Below are 22,612 nucleotides of genomic sequence, written 5' to 3'. Positions count from 1 at the left end.
TTTCTGCTATTTCGGTACATTTAACCCTTCACAAGGTATAGGCATTCTAAATCACCTAAGGAAGAGTTACTGCAGCTTCCACTTCATAGCAAGTCAATAAATCTTTGAGCGTAAGGTATGTTTCAGCAGAAAAATATAAGTTTAAAACTACTGTCTCTTCCATGAAGTTGTGCAGAATCATGTTATCCTCTTCCCCTCAACACAAACATCAACAGCCAGCCTCTGAAGTAAGCAACTGACAGACACACTTGCACAATGTACAACTGACACCCTCATACTGGGGAGAGGAACAGTATGTATGAACATAGAAGAACTACAGTGATCAGATCTTTTTATTTAAGCATTCAAAGCATGTATTTACAAAGCCTTCGGGAGTCTTCTGGTAACTCAAGATCGCTGGTGCAAGCAAAGGACATTTTTCTTTTTGTGAATTGAAGAGAGAGCTATTCAGCAACTACGTGTTTACTTGAAAGCCTCTGCACAAGAGGACTAGCCTAGGAGTTGAAGAAAGCAAATTCCTTACAGATATGTTTTCCTCCTTTTAGAATCCAGGCATCTGGAGTCAGGACTGCTGTTCCACTAGATAGCAGAAGTCAGTGACTGAAGCCACCCTCACTATCCAATGTCTACAGAAGGCTGACACAAACATCTATGACAGTGGGGCAATATGCTGACACCCAGTACTATACGATGCATTAGGAAGGAGCAGATGAGAGAGGAAATGGAAACTGAGAAGACAAGTGGCAATGCTTGCGATGAAAACTACAAGGGCCAATGGTAGGAAGAAGGTATCCAACTCAAGGAGCTATGCTGCTGGAAGATCTCATCACAGCCAACAGCTCCCTCACAAGGGGAAGTGGAAGAGCAGGCGCTGATCTCTTTCTGGTGAGGGTAATAGGGCCCGAGGAAACTACATGAAGCTGTGACAGAAGAGATTCAGGCTGGATATCAGGAAAAGGTTCTTCTCCAAGAAGGTGGTCAGGCACTGGAACAGGGTCTCCAGGGAAGTGGCTATGGCACAGAGCTGCCACAGTTCAAGAAGCATCTGCACAATGCTCTCAGAGATCTGACTGGTCTTGTGTGGAGCCTGGAGTTGGACTCAATGATCCTTGTGGGTCCCTTCCAACTTGAGGATATTGTACCTCTTGACTATCATTACACAAAAAGAACAAACACATGTATGTGTGTGTTTTCAAAGCTTATCAAGATGACTAAGCCTGACAGAACACCCTCTAGCCAGCATCAGGCTTCAACAGGACAAAATTCATTTGAATAACTGCTGCGTAGGGTTACTTCCTTATATCACTAGTAATACACAAGAACAGAGAACAACACAGATAATTGACTTTACCATGCAAAGTCTTCAACCCTCAGCTTCAGAAAGTGCCTCTAAGATGATTGCGGTTGAAGCCCCAGAGGAAAAAAAAAAATGTTTACCTGATGTAAACATTATTCTAGCAACAGAATCTGATTAGATTCTGTCTGAGACTACCTGAAGTCTGAAGTGCTAATTAATGAACTACCATCAGCCTCATGATACGTAATTTAGTATTTCAAATTCCACATGACCTGGCTAAGCAGGGACACAATATTAAACTGACTAATCAGAACACACCACACAGAGCCTACGGGCACTGAGGATTGTTTTCTCAAGGCTATGCAGCTCAAGGAAGAAAATGGATGGTTTGCTGAGGACTTCTTAGCTGTATGTTCAATGACAAAACAGTACCAAAAACCTTCAAAGCAGGTACTGAAGTCAGCCACGGGACATCTGCATGCTTCAGAGTTAGAAGCATGCTTATAAAAGAAATTCTGGAGCTTAAATGCTGTTCATACTTTACTTGGGGTTGCTTGGATGTATGGCTCTCCTCAAGGCGATGCAAGTATCTGAAAGCACGTGGAAAAATGGGGCACAGCTCTTCTTGGTGGCATGAATATGAGAACAGGCATTCAGTAAAAGTATCTGAAATTGAATACCAAATGAAGATAACCACACAACAAGGAGTATCCAACAAAGGAGCATAAAAATTTAACAGCACTGAAACACAGGTAAGTGCCATTGAACCCTGCCTCTACTATACTTTATGCCAACTGAGAGGAAAGGAAGACCTAGAGCATGCTCATAGTTTACAATGCAAAGGAACCATGCAGTCCTGAAAAATGAATATTAACATACTTACTGTGGGCTCTTGGTAGTGCTTCAAATGATACACAGTGCATTTTAGTAAAACTTAATATGAACAAATACAATCTCTCATGAATGTTTATAAATTAAAATTACACCATGAATTTATTTACCTAACACTGTGGTCAGAGGCAGCTGTCAGAAATTTGTACATAGTCTCTTGCTTCACTGTCCCACAGTATTTCCCTTGCAAGTGATTTACAGTCAAAGAGAGTAAACTATAAATCTGAAAGAGCCAAAATGAGTTAGTTAGCATGCATAAAGAAATACACAGAAGTCAGACTACAAAGACTTATTTTATGAATTACTACATTGGGGGAAAATGAAACATCTGCCACATCTTTTCTAATTCAAGTACAGTAAGGAGTTAAGACTAAGCTCTAAGAGTTTATCATCAGGAACATTTCTGGATGCAAAGCAAGTTTATACGCAATGCAGTCATAAAGGAGTTAGCAACTATTATTTCAGAAGCAGCAATACTCCAACAACTATTTTCTGTTGTTTGTAGACAAGAGTACCACATACTCAATGGAGTAAGTTTCCTAAGAAGCTAAATGTAAAAAACTATTTTAACACCTCAGTTTCCAATGCGTATACAGACCCAACATTTAGCAGTTTACATCTAACAATTGAAGTTGACTATATTTGACAGACAAGGATTCTTTCAACTGATTAAAGAAGGGAGACTTCTACCAGGTATCACTACACATCAGTGATGGATTCAAAAAACCACACTGCCCTTGCTAGTTACTAGAAAAGCTAGCAAAGCAAGTAGAATCCTAGTAAAAGTATAAAAGTAAGGGACTGGTGAGATCACTTTTCTGAAATTCAGGTGACTAGCCAGCTTTTTGTCTATACACACACAGTGTGGATTGACACTGGGTAGCACATAAGTCCCCACTTAGTTGCTAGTCCATTCCTTAAAATGGGATATTGCTGAACTGGAAGAATAAATGTGAGAAAAAAAAAAAAAAAAAAAAGGTTGGTCAAGATAACAGTATTTTAATTAGAAATGTGTACACACACACACACACACACTAATTCCTAACAAATAGCGATGCAAAGGCAAACACACCATCTCCCAGTTGCAAACTGATGCCCAGCCAGGCTCCAAGAAACAGCTACTTAACAAAAATCCCTCTGCTCCTCCCATGTTTTTACTGCTGAGCAAGGCTGTTATATAACAACATGGAATAACCCTTTGGTCACTTCAGCTGTCTCAGCTGTGTCCCCTCTCAGACCCTCACCTACCCTAGCCTGCTTGCTTGCAGGGCTTCCCTGACAAACACAGCAAAGGCCTTGTTGCTGCATAAACACTCAGCAACAGTTAAAATACTAGTGTGTTATCAACACTGGTTTGGTCACAAATCCAAACCAGCACCACATAAGCTGCTAGGAAGAAAACTTCCACCCCAGCCAAACCCAGTACAATATGCAAGGAAATAAACGTTCCCTCATATAGTTTCTGTTGCCAGAGCCCTTGACAACGCAGAGGGGCTGTCAATGGGCTGAAGAGCAGACAAGCAGACTTCCAAGCTGGAACAAGCTCACAACCATTAAATATCACAGTAACATCTGCATGAGTTTGCAGTAACTGTGCGAAAGCTAACACTTCACAGGTCAAGAAGCAAGACCCACCTCTCAAGTGCAAGGAGCCTGTATTCCCTCTATGTCAAACAGTCATGTTGTAAGACTATGTGGCCACAGCCTGCTGAACAAGTCATTTATCATAGACAGAAAGCATGTGGAGCCCCTTCCAATAAGCTGAGTTGACAGATTGCTGAGCCTCAGACACTGATCTTGCTAGCCTATGCTCTGTGCATAGTTACCATTTTTGCTCCTGCCTAGCCTTGTAATATGACAGCAGGAAAAACAGGAGAGGAAAGACAGTAGAAAAATCACTAAAGTGAATTACATATTTTTAAAGGGACACTAGAAAAAACACTAAGAAGTTATTGGTAAGAGCAACTCAAAGCAAAACACACAAATCTGATTTGATTGATCCACCATGTACCATTTAGTATGGGCAATTAAAAGAATTATTTTAGGAGTGTATGTGTGTAATGTCTTCAGCAGCGTTCTTCAAACTGGTAATTAGTGACCGCTTTTCCAATGACCTGATGTGATCCAATGATCAATTCACATTGTTTTAAACTGTCTTCTGTCCAAAGAATCTGAGAATAGATTTGGAAAATGGCCAGTACATACCACTGAGTCTCTCTGCCCCTTTAGCTTTGGCCTTTTCACTTCCAGCTTCAATCAGAAACTATAAACTGCCAATTAGTTTGATATCTGCCTTCTCTCACACAGTTGGGCAGCCAGGAAAAAAGAAAACAAACAAAAACGAACACATGACTTTACTACTTCTCACGTCACCGTTACTTACATTACTAAGCCCTTGCTCTACATTTCAAATCTGAAGTCAAAGATTCTAAAAAGAAATAAGCCAAAGAAATGACAACAACAAAGCACAAAAAAATGCACAACATTTAAAAGCGTTTAAAACTGTGGAAAGTTGGCAGGTGTTCAACTCGCTCCTGTATTGTAGTTACTAAAGTAGAACTTCTGCAGAAAACCATACGATTAATAGCAGAGATTCTAATGTCAAACTCAAAAAACAAACCAAACACTCCAAAATAAACACAAAAAACCCACAGAATTCATATTTGAAAGAGAAATGAAATTAAGTACCTCTGAATGTTCATTGATTTTTGCTATCTCTGCTGCTGTTTTCTTATCCTTAGTCTGTAGATTTTTGTCAGCTCCAAGCTCAAGCAACATAAAGACTACATTTTTATGTCCATGGTGTGCTGCCCATATTAATGCCTGCATGAAAAGCAACTTTGTTTTATCAAGTTTGCATACAGAGGCAAAAAAAAAAAATAGAGGTTCATTGAATAACACAAAATTTATAACTTCATAACTTCTTACATGGCAGAATCTGAAGACAAAGACACAGTGCAAAACAATCTCAAGGTAGATGGGTAGATGCACAATAAATAAGCTTGAGTATTTGCTTAAAGAAAGTATATTCAGAAAATAAGCCTATGGGCTCCTGCTGTTTTTTTTTTTTTTTTAATACTTTTAAATAATTAGTTGAAATATATACATAAGTAAACCACTTACTGAATATCCATTTTCATCTTGAGCATTTATGTGTGATCCATGAGCAACAAGAAGACTAACAACGTGAGGACAGCCTTTTCTAGCTGCATACATCAGTGGAGTCATTTGTTTCCTGGAAGGAACAGTGACAAGCATGTCAAGCTGTTAAAATCCAGCTGTATGATCAGATAGGGTACTTCAATTCTGCAAATACTCTCTTCTGTAGAGCCATTTTCGCAGAGAATGAAAGCCCATGGCACAGTATTTATGCTTTACCACAAGGTTCAATTTATCAGAACATAAGATTTAGTAACTGATTTACATTTACAGTTACAGTTAGCATTTTTTATACATTTTAAGAATTGCTATTTATTTTCTAACTGAAAAGAAATCAAGAGCAAATTACTGCCCTCTGCACTTAGAGGACATTCCCAGAAGATAGAGAAAACTTAGAGGAATCATTCCTGGAGATTAGAATATAAACTTATAGCTTGTACTTCTAGGAGAAGAAGTTGAAAACTATTTTATCACTTTCAAATTCAAATACTGCATTACATCAAATATTCTTAACACTTCTCAGCTATGAAAAGCTTTCTGGTTTAGAAATACATGAAATTTGTTTCTCAAGGTCATCTCCCTTGTTGCTACCACAGACCTAATGGCAGGCTCTCAATGAAAGCACATGAAGCAGCTTCATAAAGGAATGCGCATAGTCAGAGATCACAGTTTCTATGTTAATAAAGCAGAGAATATCAGCTTATCAGCCATTTTAAAATTCAGTTCAGAGAAAAAAAAAGTGGCAGAGCATTACTTTTCACATAAAAAAAATGTAAAGAACACAGCTTCAGTGATAAATTCTTCACACAGTTTAACTGAAAGTTCTGGAAAGAAAAGACGTATTTTTGTGGAGGACAAGTTATAAAACACAATATAATCTTGTTAAATCTTGTTATAAAACATAATAATCTTGTTAAAGAGAAATGAACAACTATATACATATTAACAACTATATACATGCTTGCAAAACTCTGATAAAAACTTTACCAGCAAAAAAATCACTGCTCACACAACTATGGATAATGTGCAAAATAGGTACAGTGCAAAACCACAGCGTGCACAAGAACAACCAACATTCAGAGCCTTCCTGAGCATACCTGAAAGAAGTCATCAGGGAATTACATAGAAATACCATACTAAAAATGTTTATAAATACTAAAAGTAAACGTACATCAAAATACTTACATCCTTGGCCTTTTCCTAATTTTCCATTCCCACAGGTATGTTGACATTTGCTCTTTTACACATACAAAACTATTACTTGTAACTGCGTAAGTAGAAATTACAGATACCACCTTTCCCATTATTCTATTTATTTTGTTTATATCCCCAAATGTGATGACAACAGTCTATTACACTTACTCTTAGATGCTTGTAAGATGAAGCCATAGCAAACTGGCCTGATGTTTTTCAGAAATATATCTAAATTTATCTAAATATACATATTGCTCAAAAGATTCTGTTCAGAAAATATCTTTTTAGTAGCCTGATTGTTCCTCTTTGGTGTAATAAGACTAAAGACTGACAAGCATGTAGTACTGCAGGATAAAGCTGTTGAGTTTCTGGGTGCCATGAAGTAAACAGTTAGTAAAATATTTATTTTACTAACAGTGTTCAATTAAAAATGCACCATATCTTAAAATGTGGGTTTTTTTTCCCTAAAAATATTGTTGCGTATTTCTAACGTATGGCTCTGTAAAAAAAAATCTGTTGTGAAAGTTTATTCTACAACAACACCCTGCCATGAATACAGATCTAGAGATAACTCCGTGACAGGAAGGTTGTTAGAGTTAGGGTAGTATCGTTAGGTTGCAGTTGGACTTGATGATCTTTAAGGTCTTTTCCAACCTGAGCAATTCTATGATTCTATGAATGCAATTTGAGACGAGAAACGCTTTCTGAAATGGTTTCTTACCAGTAATTTCAATGCCGACCACTAGAGGGACCCCGAAATACATGTGCATACCTAGTAGATTTCATCAAACGCTGCCTCTCTATAGCTACCACTACGGCTTTGCTCATTCTTCTTCATTATTTCTTACTCTCAACATCTGTTATTATCTGTCAGGATAACGTGGTGCAATGCAAGTGTAGTTAAAAGTCCACTGCAAAAATTTCAGACATACACAAAAATGGAAAGAATTTGACAATGTCCCACACGACAACTGAATCACAAAATTAAGTGAATTGGAAAGGACCTTAAAGATCATCCATTTCCAATCCCCCTGCCATGGGCAGGGCTTCATCCACTACGTCAAGTTTTTCTGCATATCTCCAGGGATAGGGCAATCTGTTCCAGTTGTTTAAGTTCTCTACACTCTAAGTTGTCTAAATTAGAGACACAGATTCAACAGACGGACGACTCAGTGGACAAGAAATTAGCTGGATGGTCAAACTCATTGTGATCAACGGCTCCATGCCCAGGTGGAGAACATTGATGACTGGCATTCCTCAGGGGCCAGTATTGGGATCAGCACAATTTAACATCTTAGTAAATGACACAGACAATGGAATTGAGTGCATTCAGCAAGTTTATAGACAACACCAAGCTGTGTGGTGCAGTTGGTGGTGCTGAAAGGAAGAGATGCCATCTTGAGAAACCCTGAGAAGCTTCAGAAGCTTGCCTGTACAAACCTCATTAAGTTCAGCAAGACCAACTGCCAAGTTCTGCATATGGGTTTGGGTAATCCCAACTATCAATAGAGCCTGGTGATGAAGGGGTTGAGAGTTGCTCTGCAGAGGACTTAGGTGTGTTGGTTGATAAAGCTCAACGCAAGCCAGCAATGTATGCTTACAGCCCAGAAATCCAACTGTATCCTGAGCTGCATCAAAAGAAACAAACATCAGGTCAAGAGAGGTGATTTTTCTCCCCTGCTCTCCTAAGAACCCATGTGCAGTACTGTGTTTGGCTTGAGAGCCCCAGCGTAGGGCAAACATGGAACTAGTGGAGCAAATCCAGAGAAGGGCTAAAAGGATGATCAGAGCTGGAACATCTCTCCTACAAAGACAGGCTGAGAAAGATGGGGATATTTAGCCTGGAGAAGAGGCTTCAGGGAGACATTACAGTGGCCTTCAAGTACCTAAATGGGGCCTAAAAGAAAGCTAGAAACAGACTTCACCCCCCCCTTCCCACAGAGCATAGTGGTAAGGATTATTGGCTTTAAAATAAGTGAAAAGATTTAGGTTAGACCTATGGAAGAAGTTCTTTACTCAGAGGGTTGTGAGGCAATGGGACTGGTTGACCACAGAAGTTGTGAATGCCCCATCTGTGAAAAGTGTTCAAGGCCTGGTTAGATGGTACTCTGAGCAACCTGATCTAGTGGAAGGTGTCCCTGTCCGTGGCAGAAAACAGACTTTATAGGTCCCTTCCTACCAAACAATTCGACAATGCAAATGGGAATGCATCTTGTGATAGGGGAAAAAAAAAAAAAGTATATTATTCAGAAATAAGCAAAATATAAGGTAACTATGTCATCTCAAGACACATAGACAGTAAGGGAAATGAACCTAGTAATGAAATGAAGAAGAGGTCTACATTGGTCTGTAACTAAATCATTTTAACCTGTCAGCACTTCAACTGAAGTTGTTCTGATTGAATAAAAGGAAGGCGAAACGGTCTCTTTCTTTGGCAGCCTCACAGACCAAACGGTAGTGTGATGTTTAAGCTGATGCATTTTTAAGGAAATAGTTGGAGTACAGATATATCTGGAGGTTCTTTCTACTTTCAGTGTTACTTTTATGAAACTTGCCCACTACTACCACATCACAATTATCTTCTGCTTTTTAAAAAAAAAAACTACCAAGCAGAACTCCAAAAGCTACAGAACAGTCTTTTCTCTGGAGCACAACATGCAGTGGTTACAACTGTACAGTACTGCAAAGATGACATCTGAAATCAAGGCACTGAGTCAAACAAGCAGTGAGAAAGCATCACCACTGCTAAGTAAAATCAAATAAATGTGATGTTTAGAAGGTCTGATGACATGAATAGGCATTATGACTTCAAGCATCCAATTTTACATATGTTTTAATTTAAAGGGATAGAGTCTGTTTCAAGGTAGAAACATTTACAGTGCTGAATAAATATGCAACTGTATTTATGCAACTCTACCTACGCGAGGGCGCCACTTCATGCCTTAGTCCCACAACCAATGCTTCAGAAAGCAAGATACATCTACACGCACGTCTGAAAGAGGGAGATTAGAGTAGGAAAAACAAACCTAATCCACCAAAGAAACCACGATTTATGATATACAGATAGATAGATATAAAAAAATAAATCCTCCATTACTTGTTAATGTTGAAGAAAAATTAGCTGTACTCATACACCTTACTGTAATCAGGAAAAAATGTACACAGGAAGTTTTGTTGTAACTACTCACAGTAAAAGATTTGAAGAATCCTTTCCTCATTTTGAGGAGCCCTGCAGACACTGCAGCCTCAGTGTCTTGTGTCAAAGGCTTTGCTCAAGTCTAGGTAGACTACGTCAATAGTCCTTCCCTCATCCACCACGTGGATTACTCAACCACAGAAGAAGGTCAGGTTGGTCAAGCAGGACCTGTCTTTTATGAATCCATGCTGGCTGGGCCTGATCCCATGGCTGCCCTGTATATGCCATGTGATCTCTCTTAAGATGATCTGTTCCATAACTTTCCCTGGCACCAAGGTCTGTCTGACAGGACTGTAGTTCCCTGAATCCTCCTTAAGATTCTTGTTGTAGATGAGAGTCACGCTGACAAGCTTCCAATCCTCTGGGGCCACTCTGGTTGACCAGAAACACTGACAGATGATGGAAATTGGCTTGGCAATCACTTCTGACAGCTCCTTCAGCACCTTCAGGTGGATCCCATCCAGCCCCGCGGACTCGTGGCAGTTGAGATGGAGCGGCAGGTCTCTGTTTCCACCTGAACCATGGGGGATTTATTCTGCTCCTCATTCAAGACTTCCAGGTCAGGGGTAGAAAATCACAAGGATAATTGGTCTGACTTTTAAAGACAGATGCAAAGAAGGCACTGGGAACATCAGTGGTCACGTTCCCCACTGCATCCAGTAAAGGATGGAGATTCTCTTTAGCCCTCCTCTTAGAGTTAATATATTTGCAAAAACACTTTTTGTTCTCTTTCACTACAGTGACCAGGCTGAACTGAAGCTTGACTTTAGCCTTTCTAATTTTCTCCCTGTGCATCCTAACAACTTCTTTGTATTCTCCCCAAGTTGTCTGTCATTTCTTTCACAGGAAGTACTTTCTTTTCTCCTGGAGCCTCACAGAAAGTTTCCTGTTCACGCACACTGGTCTTCTCCCTTACCGGCTCATTTTGCAGCACAGACACAGCCTGCTCCAGTGCCCCTAAAACTTCCTTCTTGAAGAGCCTTCTTAGACTTTCTCATCCTTCAGGACTGACTTCCAATAGACCCTCCTTACCAGTGTCCTGGCCACTAGCATTTTTGCTGATCCCCCTCCTGACTTCACCAAGAATAGAGAACTCTTAATATTCTGTGGTCGCTTTGCCCAGGACAGCTTCCAACCTCCACACCTCCATCAGTCCTTCTCTGTGAACAGCAGGTCTAATAGCAAACCTCCCTGGTAGGCTCTCTTACTAGCTGCAACAGTGGAAATAGCCCTTATGAACAAAGTTCTCTGCTAAATATAATTCAGTATTTGATGGAGGTTTTTTGTGGCTTTTTTTTTTATAATAGATTTCATTCCCCTGTACTGACATTTGACCAACATACAATGTCTTTCTGAGTTTATGACGCTAGAATAAGACTTTCACAGTAATGAGGTATAATATAATAAGATATAAGATCATGAAATATAATATCACAAGATAATTTTCTCTTCGTAGGTCAAAGACATTTACTCAATTGGTATTAAATGCCCTAGTTTTCTTGCCTTTGGCCATAAAACACACCCTAATGCATTAATTTTTCCCAAGCTATTTTCCTTTACTAAAATGTATTATTAGTCATTTGGTGTAGTTAATTATCACACCATGATAATGTCAACGTCTTTGAAATTATTATGTGGCAGTACAGACTTACTATCTTATAAATGGCAATAAATATCTTGCTAAAATTGAAGCATTACACAATTGCTTTATTCTGACTGTGCAACCTGGAGACCCACCTTGTGAACTCAGCAGTACTGAGACAAGAATTAGATACACTCACTACCATCTTGCCAACAGAGCAAAGCAGGCAAAAGCTTCCATTGTAAAACTTCCTTTGTGTTTTTTTATAACCTTCAAAACTATTCAGTGTAAGCAGAATTGAATGTATGTAGGCAACTTAACAACAGACTTCAACAGCAATTATATTTTAATGTGTTTTAACTCCTGTACCTAACAGTATGCTTCAGTCTCAATCTACAAGAGAAGTTTAGTTTTGGAATACTCATACTTTTTTCCACTTCTCCCTGCCACCCCGAAATACCTAGGACAGCCTTAGTCACTGACCAGGCACATCCATCCCATATTCTTCTTGTAAAGCCATTAGGTTTTTTTCACTGCACTTTACCTAAATAAGAACTTGTAAGATGCCACCATTAAGATCCAAAGTTTACGAAACACAACCTCAGTGACAGTTCTGTTAGCTTAGTTGTCAGTTCATCATACGTTTTCCTTCTGTCTAAAATAGTCAAAGGTTAATTTTAATAAAATCAGTGCCCCTTTAATAAAGCACTGCAGGTTAAAAGAACTTTAAAAAGCAAGTAAACAAAATCAAATAAATAACAAAGAGTCTGCTCAAATATTTCCAGGATTTACAAAAAGCTGAAGTACACAATTTATATGCTGAAGCAAGAGGGAGGTAAATTTCACAAGATAAGCAGAACACATTTTTCAAGCTAGCATTCATTTAAATGAAGTACTGAGCACAGTAACTCCACAAACACCACATAGAGCAGGTCTTACAATATCTTCCCATCTCACCTACCCATTACCTTGCTTCTCGTCTTTCAAAACTCCTCAGTTTGCACTTACACTTTCTTACACTACCTTCTCTACAAACCTTTCTTGTTTCCTATTTTTGATTCAGCAAAAATATAAATAACTCTTAGAACATTCTCCTCAATACTATTCCATTTCAAATACACCATTCACCTACAGACTCCTACACCCATATTCATTCTTTGATGACATTTCAAATGAGTTTATTTTTCACCACCCACCACACCTACCCCTACACATTTCATGAATTAGACAAAAAAAAAACAACAACAAAAACAACACAACCCAGCAAGTTTCCATTTATCAGCTTCAGATGATGTGAAACCAAAAGGCTTTCCATACCAGCACTACTCACAGATTAATAGGTTTCTATTCCCTGTGCATTAATACTATGATTACAGTAAGGTTTGGGGCCCAACACAGTATGAATTCTATTAATAAGAGCCAATAGACTTCCAGTGCTTCTGCATTGCTACGTAGTCCACATATCTTAAGTACTGTGGTAAAGAGGTGAAAGAGCTGTGGTGTAAAATGTGAATTTCGGTTAACTGAAAAACAAGCAATTACAACGCACCCCAAACAGAAACTTTCTTCCAGCAGAGGGATGAGAGTTTATCACAGTCAGACCATGAGCTTTCTTTATGACGTAAAATATAAGTTGCATCAGACTATGCAACTACATACAACTTACAGTGCATTGCTTCAGACTGTTTAGACATGACATGGTAATCCAAGAAATAAGCTGTCATTTTAAAAAATAAAACACATGCTTGTACTGGAATAAATGTATTCTATTTACAAAGATTTTTACTTTCACCATAGAAATCTTGTTCATGAAAGGAATACAGGTAGGCATGCACAAAAAAACTCAAAATCAGGGCATATATCACATATCTTTATACTGAATAAGAAATATGACCTGGGAAGGGCAGAGGACGTTTCCTGTAATTACATTGTGGTCAAACAAAAGATTAAGGTTAGTTATTATCTTAAGAAAAGAAAAAAAGCACAAATTAAGTTTGATAAAATTGGTCATACACATACTTACTCAGATAAACTACTATATTAGGAGAAAAAACACCTGCACATTTATCTTCCTGTATACATACAGGAGAAGGTAATACAAAGCTAATGAAGTAGACTTAACTCACAACAAGCACATCTAAAAATTTCTCTACAATAACATTAAAGTTTACACTACATATTTTTGTACCTGCAAGCAAGGTTAGGGTCAACATTCCTTGACAGAAGTAGTTCTACGGTCTTCAAGATCTTTTTCTCTGAAGCATCAGCAGCACAGGCTGCCATCAGCACCGTGTACTTATCTGTTTTGAAACTCACAGTTAGAAAATTACATACATAAATTTAAATACCATGCAAATCCAAAAGTTTCTTTAAAAGCCTTAACATTTGCTAGAGCTCTTAATCGGGTTCTGATAAACTAAGATACTCAGAAAAAGGTAAACTTGTTTTTCTTCCAGCAAATGTCACTAGAATTATCATTTTAGATGGAAGCACCAAATAAGAGAAGAAGACTGGAGTCAATGAATGTAGCAGAGCTTCCATCTCTACTGAAGCTGAGGATGCTGCTTAGCTACCCCCCAAAAAAACCTGCTGAAGCTTAACTTTAGGTTCTTGTTTCTCACATCTTGGTCTACACCAGTAGCTTCATTATTTCCTGTTCCTCCCCACCTCTTCCCAAAACACAATCAAAGAAGAAACAATTTACAGGAAGTTAAAAAAAACAAAACACATAGCAATGTAAATTTTAGGCAGAATAGAGATCCATCAAAAGGGCAGTTGAAACAATAAGGTCTTTATGAAATGGCTTAAGGAAATCAGTTTAAGAACTTAGACGGCTTTTATGCAGCAGTGACAGGAGAAAGACGGCAAAAAAGGAACGTTTTTTTAAATGTTCTTTAAATTCACATCTGTATAATACATGAGATTGAACAGGAGAGACCAGTGTATTTAATCCAGCTCTGAAGCCAACAGGGCACCACAGATCACTCTGCTCATGAAGCAGAACTGCACACCACTGCCGTTTGTCCAGAGAACAGAGATCATTTTTCCTACAGTCTTCCTGCAGATGAACCTCAGCCAGGACCTCAGTGAGCTCTCTGGCTCTAGAATCAGTTAGGAGACCGCTGTTTGAACAACTGCTCATTTTGCTTATTGCATAAACCTGCATACAAGTTCAAACATGCCTCTAACAATTTAACCAGCATGTTGACTGTACACACTTCTGATCATACCGCAAAGCGTTCCAATGTATTCTCTCTTCCCTGTTAAACCTGAAGATTGTGTATGCACTAACACCTTTGTCAGATGCATTCAGATTTTATTTGAGACGTTTCTTCTGTGCTTCACCTCAATCTGCTCTACTTCTCACGATTTCTTGTCCCCCACTACTCCAATCTAAGACCTTGGTTTTTGTACACCATCTTGTAACTTTCAACTATGTCACGTAGAAATTGTATCACGTATAAACAAAAACTTCAGCATGTTACACAAAAAAATCAAGTTTCATGGAGTTAAAGTCCTGAACAAGTAATTAACATTTCAGGAAATTATATAATGCACTGACAGATTCTTAGTCAAATGTTCAACCCATTATCAACAATAACATGAACTGAAAGGCTGGCAGGACTTTGAAAAAAAGACAGCAACAAACATTATTAATTTGGGAATTATATTTAAGAGGAAACTGTAGTTGTATTCATACTCAGTAGCTCAGAAGATGAACTACTCTCCTTGCAGAAAGGAGAGGAAGTTGATTCCTGTGCGCTTAACTGTAGCTCATGCAACACACAGGTTTCTCTTTTGTGCAGAAAAATTGGTAAGAGACTGCAAAAATATCAGTCTGTATGATTAGCTGAAAAATCCTGAAGACATGGTGAATTTACACCTCAAAGACACTACATTCTGATCTCACTGCATGTGAGTATTACATCCAGTTCCTTGTTCTTCATGACTACCAACTCATTCTACTATTTGGGTAAAATTAAGCAACCAGCTTACAAAGAATAACCGTAATGTGGCGAGTTAATTAACAGTATAGCTACTATTAGATTATAAGGTTATAGGACTGTTAGTATAGAATCGCTGCTGATACAGAACAACCAGGACTGGCGACACTCCGTACATCAGGATGGCATAGCTTTCTCAAACACATTTGGATTTATATGTAACAGTGACTGGCAAGACTGCTCCTGGCTGGACAGTATTCCATTGTGTGTATGCCCTAGCTACTGTTTCCCCACACAGACAAGCAGGGAAACCAGCTAAGAAACCTGATCCCAACTGGTCACACACTGAAGAAACGCCACATATGTTGGTTAACTGGCTGGCTGAAACTGCTGCCCAGTTTCTGCCCAACATTTAGCTTTCTACAACCAAAAACACTGAACAGGTATGAGTTGCAGGCAGCCACACGGAAGCCCTCTATTGTTGACTACAAGGACATCTAGAAGCACAACTGCTTTTTGTGCAAGCAATCAGAGTTCATAATCTGATCAGCTCCTAAGAAGTTCAAGAAAAATTTAAAGCCAGATATCTACCATCTGCACTGCAGTTTACTACTTCTATTACAAATGCTGGCAAGCTACTGGAATGTAAGATCACTGTTTTATGTACTTCACAATGTTGCGTCCTTTGTCAGCATCATCTGCATTGTGACGTCCTTTCTTGATCTTCCAACACAGTGAAACAGAAAGAAAATACCGCAGTTGATTAATAAGCTGTAAAAACTGACAGAGGAGCTGGTATTACCTAGAAGTTCCACTGAACTCTTGCAGAAAAACCTGATCCAGAAACACAATGAAGAATAGTTTTCACTTAATACAAAACTTGTCCTCTAGATTTAAAAGTCCGCATTTGTTCCTTATTAATTAGACAGCTATTCCAGTAGACACTTTATTTCTTCAATTACTGCCCAGAGGAGGAGAATTACTGTTCATCATCACCTTGCAAAACTCACACTTGACCTGCTCCTGAGACTGCTAGGGTGCAGTCCGTAAAAAATAATAAAAAAAAATAATCCCTATTAACTATTAACCTAAAATCCACTATGTATTTTTACTTCAGTCTGAAAGAAGACACAGTGCAATCATATGGACAGGTCACCTGGCATGTTTGAAAGGGCAATGTTGAGTGGCTGGAGAGCAGTAAACTGGTACAGTTGAGCAGAGAAGAAAAGCACATGTGGCCTTAAAGATGAATCCATAACTCATATCCAGTTGGAAAGCTGAACAGAAGAATCATTACATTTTTGAGTAAACAAAAATTTGTCAGATTTAGAAGGGATGAGATAATGTAATCGTGATAAATTTAAAAACAGTGGGCACCAATTACAATTTGGGATTCCAGCTGTTTTCTGCAGTACATACTACATAACAGGACATTCTAACTCTAAAACTTCATGGGAGAATTTTTGAACAAGTATTTCCAAGCTCCGTTTTTAAAGAAGCACTTGGGGATTGAGAGGTAAAAGGGAGACAGAGAAAAAAGAGAAAGAGGGAACAAAAAAACTCTGTTAACTGAAACCAGATGAGACCCAAGAACACATTTTTTAAATTTAAACCTACTACTTTTAGTTCAAAATTAGGAAATTTAGAGTGTGAACTTGGATTTTTTTCCTACATATATACAAAAAGAGAACAAGGGTAGGACAGCGTCTGTTACTGAGAGGTACTGGATGCTAAGTTTCATTTATATCTTACCTATTTCAAAACACGCATTAGCACCTCTGTCCAGAAGAAGACGTACTACTGCATCATCAGCCACACTGGCAGCATGCATCAGGGGAGTCCATCCAAACTGAATGCTAGCTTCTATGTTTATCCCTGTCAAAATTAAGATACTAACATTTTAAAACTACACCAAAACAAAGATGCATTTTGTAATCCTCATTGCAATGTGTTGTTATCAAAGTTACACTCCTTTTGCACACAGACCTAGTGAGAGGACTTGCACATTATGTTTTCATTTTATATATACAACTTTACCTGGAATATCAAAAAACACCTTTCAGAACTGACCCCAAAGAAGCCTAGCTCTCAGTGCAGTTAATGCACAAATAGGAAAATTACATTGAACAAACACATATGTGATAAATCTAGCTATAATTCCAGATTAGCACACACTTACATTCTACAGCTTTACCTCAATCAACCCCTTCCCACCATTATTTTCATTCTTACCAAGCTGTGGTAGAACCAACTTGCTTGTCATACCACTAGTACCACACTAAGATTTTCCTACTTCATAGCTCCTTTTAGTCTCTGCTATCCAATGTAGCTTAGCAGCAAATACCAGTTTTTTGCATTCCATACTAACAAAATATGAGCTCAACAGAAGGAAACAGAGGATAATGCCAGATTCAGTCAAAATCACAAGTTCTGTCTGTTAATCAGTATAATGGCAAGGCCACAGCTTCTCCTGGGGGTAAAACTAAGCTTGACAGACTACCCTCCCAAATTCACCAAAAACTAAGTGCCAGACCCAGCAACTTATCTAACAACTTTCAAATAAAAACCTCTGAAGATTTTCATAGTAAGATGAATCACTCCTTCAATAATTCCTCAAATATTATTTCCTCTATAGCACTTAGTTTCCATCTGCTGATTCCTTGTTAGTCAAACAATTGATTATGAACAATTAAAACTACTTTTTTTTTTTTTTTTTTTTTTTTTTTTTACAGTAGACAGTTGTGGGAAAAAAATGCTATCCTAAAAAACTTCTGGTAGTTGAGCTATCTGCATATTTCTTCACGCAGGATGTGTATTTACTTTCCCTGCCTTGGTGGCTTGTCAAAGATGCAATCAGTGTAAGCATCATGAAGTCATTAAAGCTGAGGAAGTAAAAAGTCACTGCTCTAGGATTGATTCTTTAACTGTTCAAGATAAGGTGTTGTATAAGGAATCAATAAGGAGGAAACATTCAATGACTGCTAGTATTGAACCATTTTTACTCCTGCTAGCCAGATAACCTATGACCAGATACATATATATATACAAACTACAATCTTCACAGCCATAGTATTACAGTTTGTGTGCAGTACACAAAACATTTCATTGTTCTCCACATCCAAGTTCTACAGGGAGAGCCAGTAAGTCACACCTGAACTTCCCTTTAGACAAATCACTTACGAAGTTAGGAAGTTTGATATCCAACAGTATCAGGAGTAGAAAAGGAAAATGGAAAACTGGCACTCATAGCATAAAGAAGCCACTTTCCCTCTTTTGAGGAAAAGTAGTCCAAGCAACTACAGCTCCCACCTAGAGCTTTTTATTTTAATGTGTTTTTAAATAATAGTGACAAAATATCTACCTGGCAGCCATATAGAGACTTGCTAAAACACCTGTGATAGTGTTTTCCTCATTGCTTTATTTATGTATATAGCAGACAGTATTTGCCACAGTGCTTTTCCCAAGTCTAGGAATGCTCTCACTTGCAATTGGACATCAAAGCCATCACTATGCTATCTTCAGTTGATGACACCACTGACAAATGGGCACTCCAGCTCATAGACTCAGTTTATTTGAGGGACAAATTATAAAACCTGCCCAACCCTGACCACTGCAGGAGGTTCTGAACTTTTGAACTTTAAGAACCTAAACCATTCCACAATTCTTTGAAAACAACTGGTACAGCAAAATTTCTCTTCTGTTAGAAATACTCATTTCTTTGAAGTCCATCAACACAGCACTGTGGCTCCACAATACCTTAAAGCTGAGCGAGTAATCAAAGCTGCTGATGGCTCTCATGCTGGGGGAGCTATGGTTCTCATCTGACCTGGGATTCAAGTCCCAGACTGGCTGGAAAACTGTTCATTTTTTCTCCCCCTACACAGCTTGCTATTGTTTATTGTCTGAACACCCTTCCATGTGGACAGATAAGCTCAAAGACAAATGCAAAGACAGGACTGGAAGAGACTACTGAAAAAGCAGGAGTGACTAATTCTATCTTCAATCAGTCTGATCCGCCAAAAGGTCCTCCTAATTTTCAGCTCCATTTAAAAAAAAAACCGAACAACTTATGGATTACACAGTACTATTTTACTTCCAGAGCAGATTAAAATGCCAGAGTCATCTTTGCACCTTCTACTTCTTTGCATTAATTTTTGACAACATACACTTCAGAAGACTGTTCCCAGAGGGTTACCATTTTAAAAGAGGGATAGGAGAAGACATGGCACTTGTCCATCTCCTCAAGGAGCTCTATGAAACTCCCTTAGCACTACTGATTCTTAGAGCTATCATTATGCAAGGCAAAAGACAACATGTTCTTGTTCTGCCTGAAAGAACATCCATAACTGTTGCTAGGATATCCCCTTCAACACAAACCTGGAGTCAGAGCACACCTTGCAAGACTCCTACAAGCTTTACTGAACATAAACTAAAGCCAACTTCAGACGCAAAGATTTCATCTAAGGACTGAACCTCTAAAGGACGATGTTACCTCCCTTCAGAAACACCTCCCTCTCAGAAAGGCATTACGTTGCACTGCTCAGAAGATCCTGTACTGCACAGGTCAAAACTACTGTTAATTATCATCGTAGAAAATGCACAGATTCTCTTGTAACACTCCACTGTGTATTTTAGGGGACAGGACACCAGACTACAGGGATCTCTGTCTTGACCTTACGTTCCTGTAATCATCTTCCAAACTGACAGCTCATTATGTGGCAGGCATCAATGCAAAGGTTTGATTTGAGCTATTATTATTTCTCTGATGTACAAGCAGTTAAAAATGGCCAAATGTAGTAAAACAGTTATTCAATCTAATGCACAGATATCACTAAAAATTCTAAATAAGAACAGGTTTTTTTCAGTGTAGGACTGAAGATGTATTTCAGTCACTACTATTAGCTTTGACTTAATACTGATGTAAACAAAAATTACTCCAAAAGGCAAGTAACATCACTGCTTTAAAACTCAGAAAAAAAAAGTGCTGACTAAAAACCTACTTTTTCCCAAGCATAAGACATTTTCTAAGAGAACAAACTCTAGGCTACTATATTCTGCTTGCTTGCTGAAGCAGAACTTCCTGATAATTAGCACTAGGCAGGTCAACTCAGTTTCACAGCTACTGATTGCCCTGGATGCTTCAACTAGTGATCCAACTCTCTTAACACTAAATAGCAGAAACACTACAGAGAAATACTGAGTAAAAGAAAAGGGAAAAAAAAAGGTTTTAGAGTTAAAACAAACAACCTTTCACAGGCAAATGCCACACAAATGCTATTATACCCTCAGGAAACACAAAAACTTTGTCCAGCTGATGTTGCCAAGACAGCAGCATTACACATGGCACATACAAGCAATGTAACAATTTTGTGAGTAAAAAAGACGTGGAATTCCCAAACTGAAGGTATATGTTTTTTTTAAAACTTCTAATGTCCCACTTCACAACGCTCAAGGTAAGAAAGAACACGCACTGAACTCTGAATATCAATTTAAAATACCTCAATTTCAGTGTTTGCAATAGATTTTTCAGCTAAAGATATGCTTGAAAACAAAGAAACACTGTATTTCATTGTATATGCACCATAACTTTCCCAGTTTTCAGGACTCCTGATTGACCAAGTAAATATAAATTAGAAGGAACCTCCTGAAGTATATCATGCTGATATACTGAAAAAAGTAATTTCATTCCACATTCCATATTGGAAACATTCACATATTTCTACATAAATCCCAGACATTGCTTTGAAGCAAGGAACTTCAAAGCTTTAGAATTCTTTCCAAGTTCAATTAAATATATTCAGATTCCTATTTGACTTTCATCACCTGAGTTTAAGAGTTTTTCAATAAGCAACACATCACCACTTGTCAGAGCTTTCTGAAACGCATCTTTCTTGTCTGCCGGCGGCACCTGATCCAGCTGCTAGACAGAAAAAGAAAAATTAAGTCAAAATATGGTAACTGTTTCAAGGTAAAATTAACAGCTGAATTTCAGTGTAAAAACATTAATGATCTCTGTGAGCACACAGGAGCAGGGGTTGAGCAGTAGAGAAAAAAAACATAGTAAGAGTCTCCTTTGTACACTTCTGTAGACCTGCTCTACTAAAAAAAAAAAAAAAAAAAAAAAGTTTTAGGATTGCATTTTTTCAGAAAGGCTCCATTCTCTGAAAATATAACTAAACTGCTTCTCAATGGATGAGCTATCCTCATACAGCACACTAAGTTTTTCTCAAAGGTGCTTCATTTTAATTAGGACTCCTTTTGTAGAATCATAGATCCTTACAGCTGGAAGGGACCTCTGAAAGCCATCTTCCAGAGAGTCCAACTCTCCTGCAATGAACAGGGACACCACAGCTACATCAGGTTGCCCAGGGCCTGATCCAGCCTCGCTTTGAAAGTCTGCAGAACAACACCGCAATGTCTTTCTTTACTTTTTTTGCACATCTCACATACTGCGAAGAGCACAAAAACCAAATCCACTACAAGCAGACATAAGACGTAGCGATCTGAGGCAGTGTAGCACAATGGTTATCACAGAATTGTAGGGGTTGGAAGGGACCTCCAAAGATCATCGAGTCCAACCCCCCTGCCAAAGCAGGTTCCCTACAGCAGGTCACACAGATCGGCATCCAGGCAGGTCTTGAATATCTCCAGAGAAAGAGACTCCACCACCTCCCTGGGCAGCCTGCTCCAGTGATAGGCATTGGCTTAACCCAGAGCTGAATCCGCTGCTAGAAAAGTCACTGCTCTTACTGCTGTGGGGGCTGAGGAATTTGTGTTGCTGCGTCACAAATAACTCACCTAAAAAAGGATTTGACCAAAGGTCCAGTTTATGAATCGGACTGTTGCCTGATTTATGTCCCTTTCACATGCGTGTCACACTGTTTGTTTTAGATTAAAGCTGCAGACGCAGATTGCTACAAGCATCACCCAAATTACCCACTATTAATACAGCAATAAATTAAGGATAACTCAGTAGTTTCTTTGCAAATAGGAGACAAATTTCATAGATCGTTCTGAAGGTGTATTATGACAGGTCAGAATTACTCAACATACTGTTATAACCTCTCCCATAACTTCTATAAAGCGATAATTATTAAGTAATTAACGTCTACCAAATTGATGACAAGAACCAAGCAATAACATAATTCAGACCTAGTTCCAATCCACTTAACCAACAAACTTCCACTTCCTGCATACGGCCGGATGGGAACGTTGCTGTAAGACCAAGGCCAAAGACCCGAGGACAGCCTGCAGCAACGACGGCTCATTTCCAGCACACATCCAGCTCCAGCGGGGGAAAAAAAAAAGCCACGCATGTCTCCCCGTTCGAAGCCCCCGCCGAGGCCGCC

General features: G+C 38.7%; 1 protein-coding gene across 2 annotated transcripts in view; it reads right to left on the bottom strand.

Moving 5' to 3' along the window:
• The window catches only part of ASZ1 (ankyrin repeat, SAM and basic leucine zipper domain containing 1), a 38,479-nt gene that overhangs the window by 15,599 nt on the left and 268 nt on the right, over positions 1-22,612 (bottom strand). Inside the window, exons 2-7 of one of the 2 annotated variants that reach the window (XM_048946818.1) lie at positions 21,087-21,183; positions 17,016-17,138; positions 13,508-13,619; positions 5,312-5,423; positions 4,877-5,011; positions 2,299-2,411 (exon numbers count right to left, since the gene is read on the bottom strand). In XM_048946818.1, coding sequence (XP_048802775.1) covers positions 2,299-2,411; positions 4,877-5,011; positions 5,312-5,423; positions 13,508-13,619; positions 17,016-17,138; positions 21,087-21,183 — 692 coding nt within the window. The remainder of the gene's footprint in view (positions 1-2,298; positions 2,412-4,876; positions 5,012-5,311; positions 5,424-13,507; positions 13,620-17,015; positions 17,139-21,086; positions 21,184-22,612) is intronic. The other variant, XM_048946829.1, reaches the window with a different exon arrangement.

This window comes from Lagopus muta, chromosome 1 (genome assembly GCF_023343835.1).
Source record: "Lagopus muta isolate bLagMut1 chromosome 1, bLagMut1 primary, whole genome shotgun sequence".
Classification (NCBI taxonomy): Eukaryota; Metazoa; Chordata; class Aves; order Galliformes; family Phasianidae; genus Lagopus; species Lagopus muta.
Note: the sequence above shows the minus strand (reverse complement) of the source record. Positions and strands in the feature narration are given on the sequence as shown.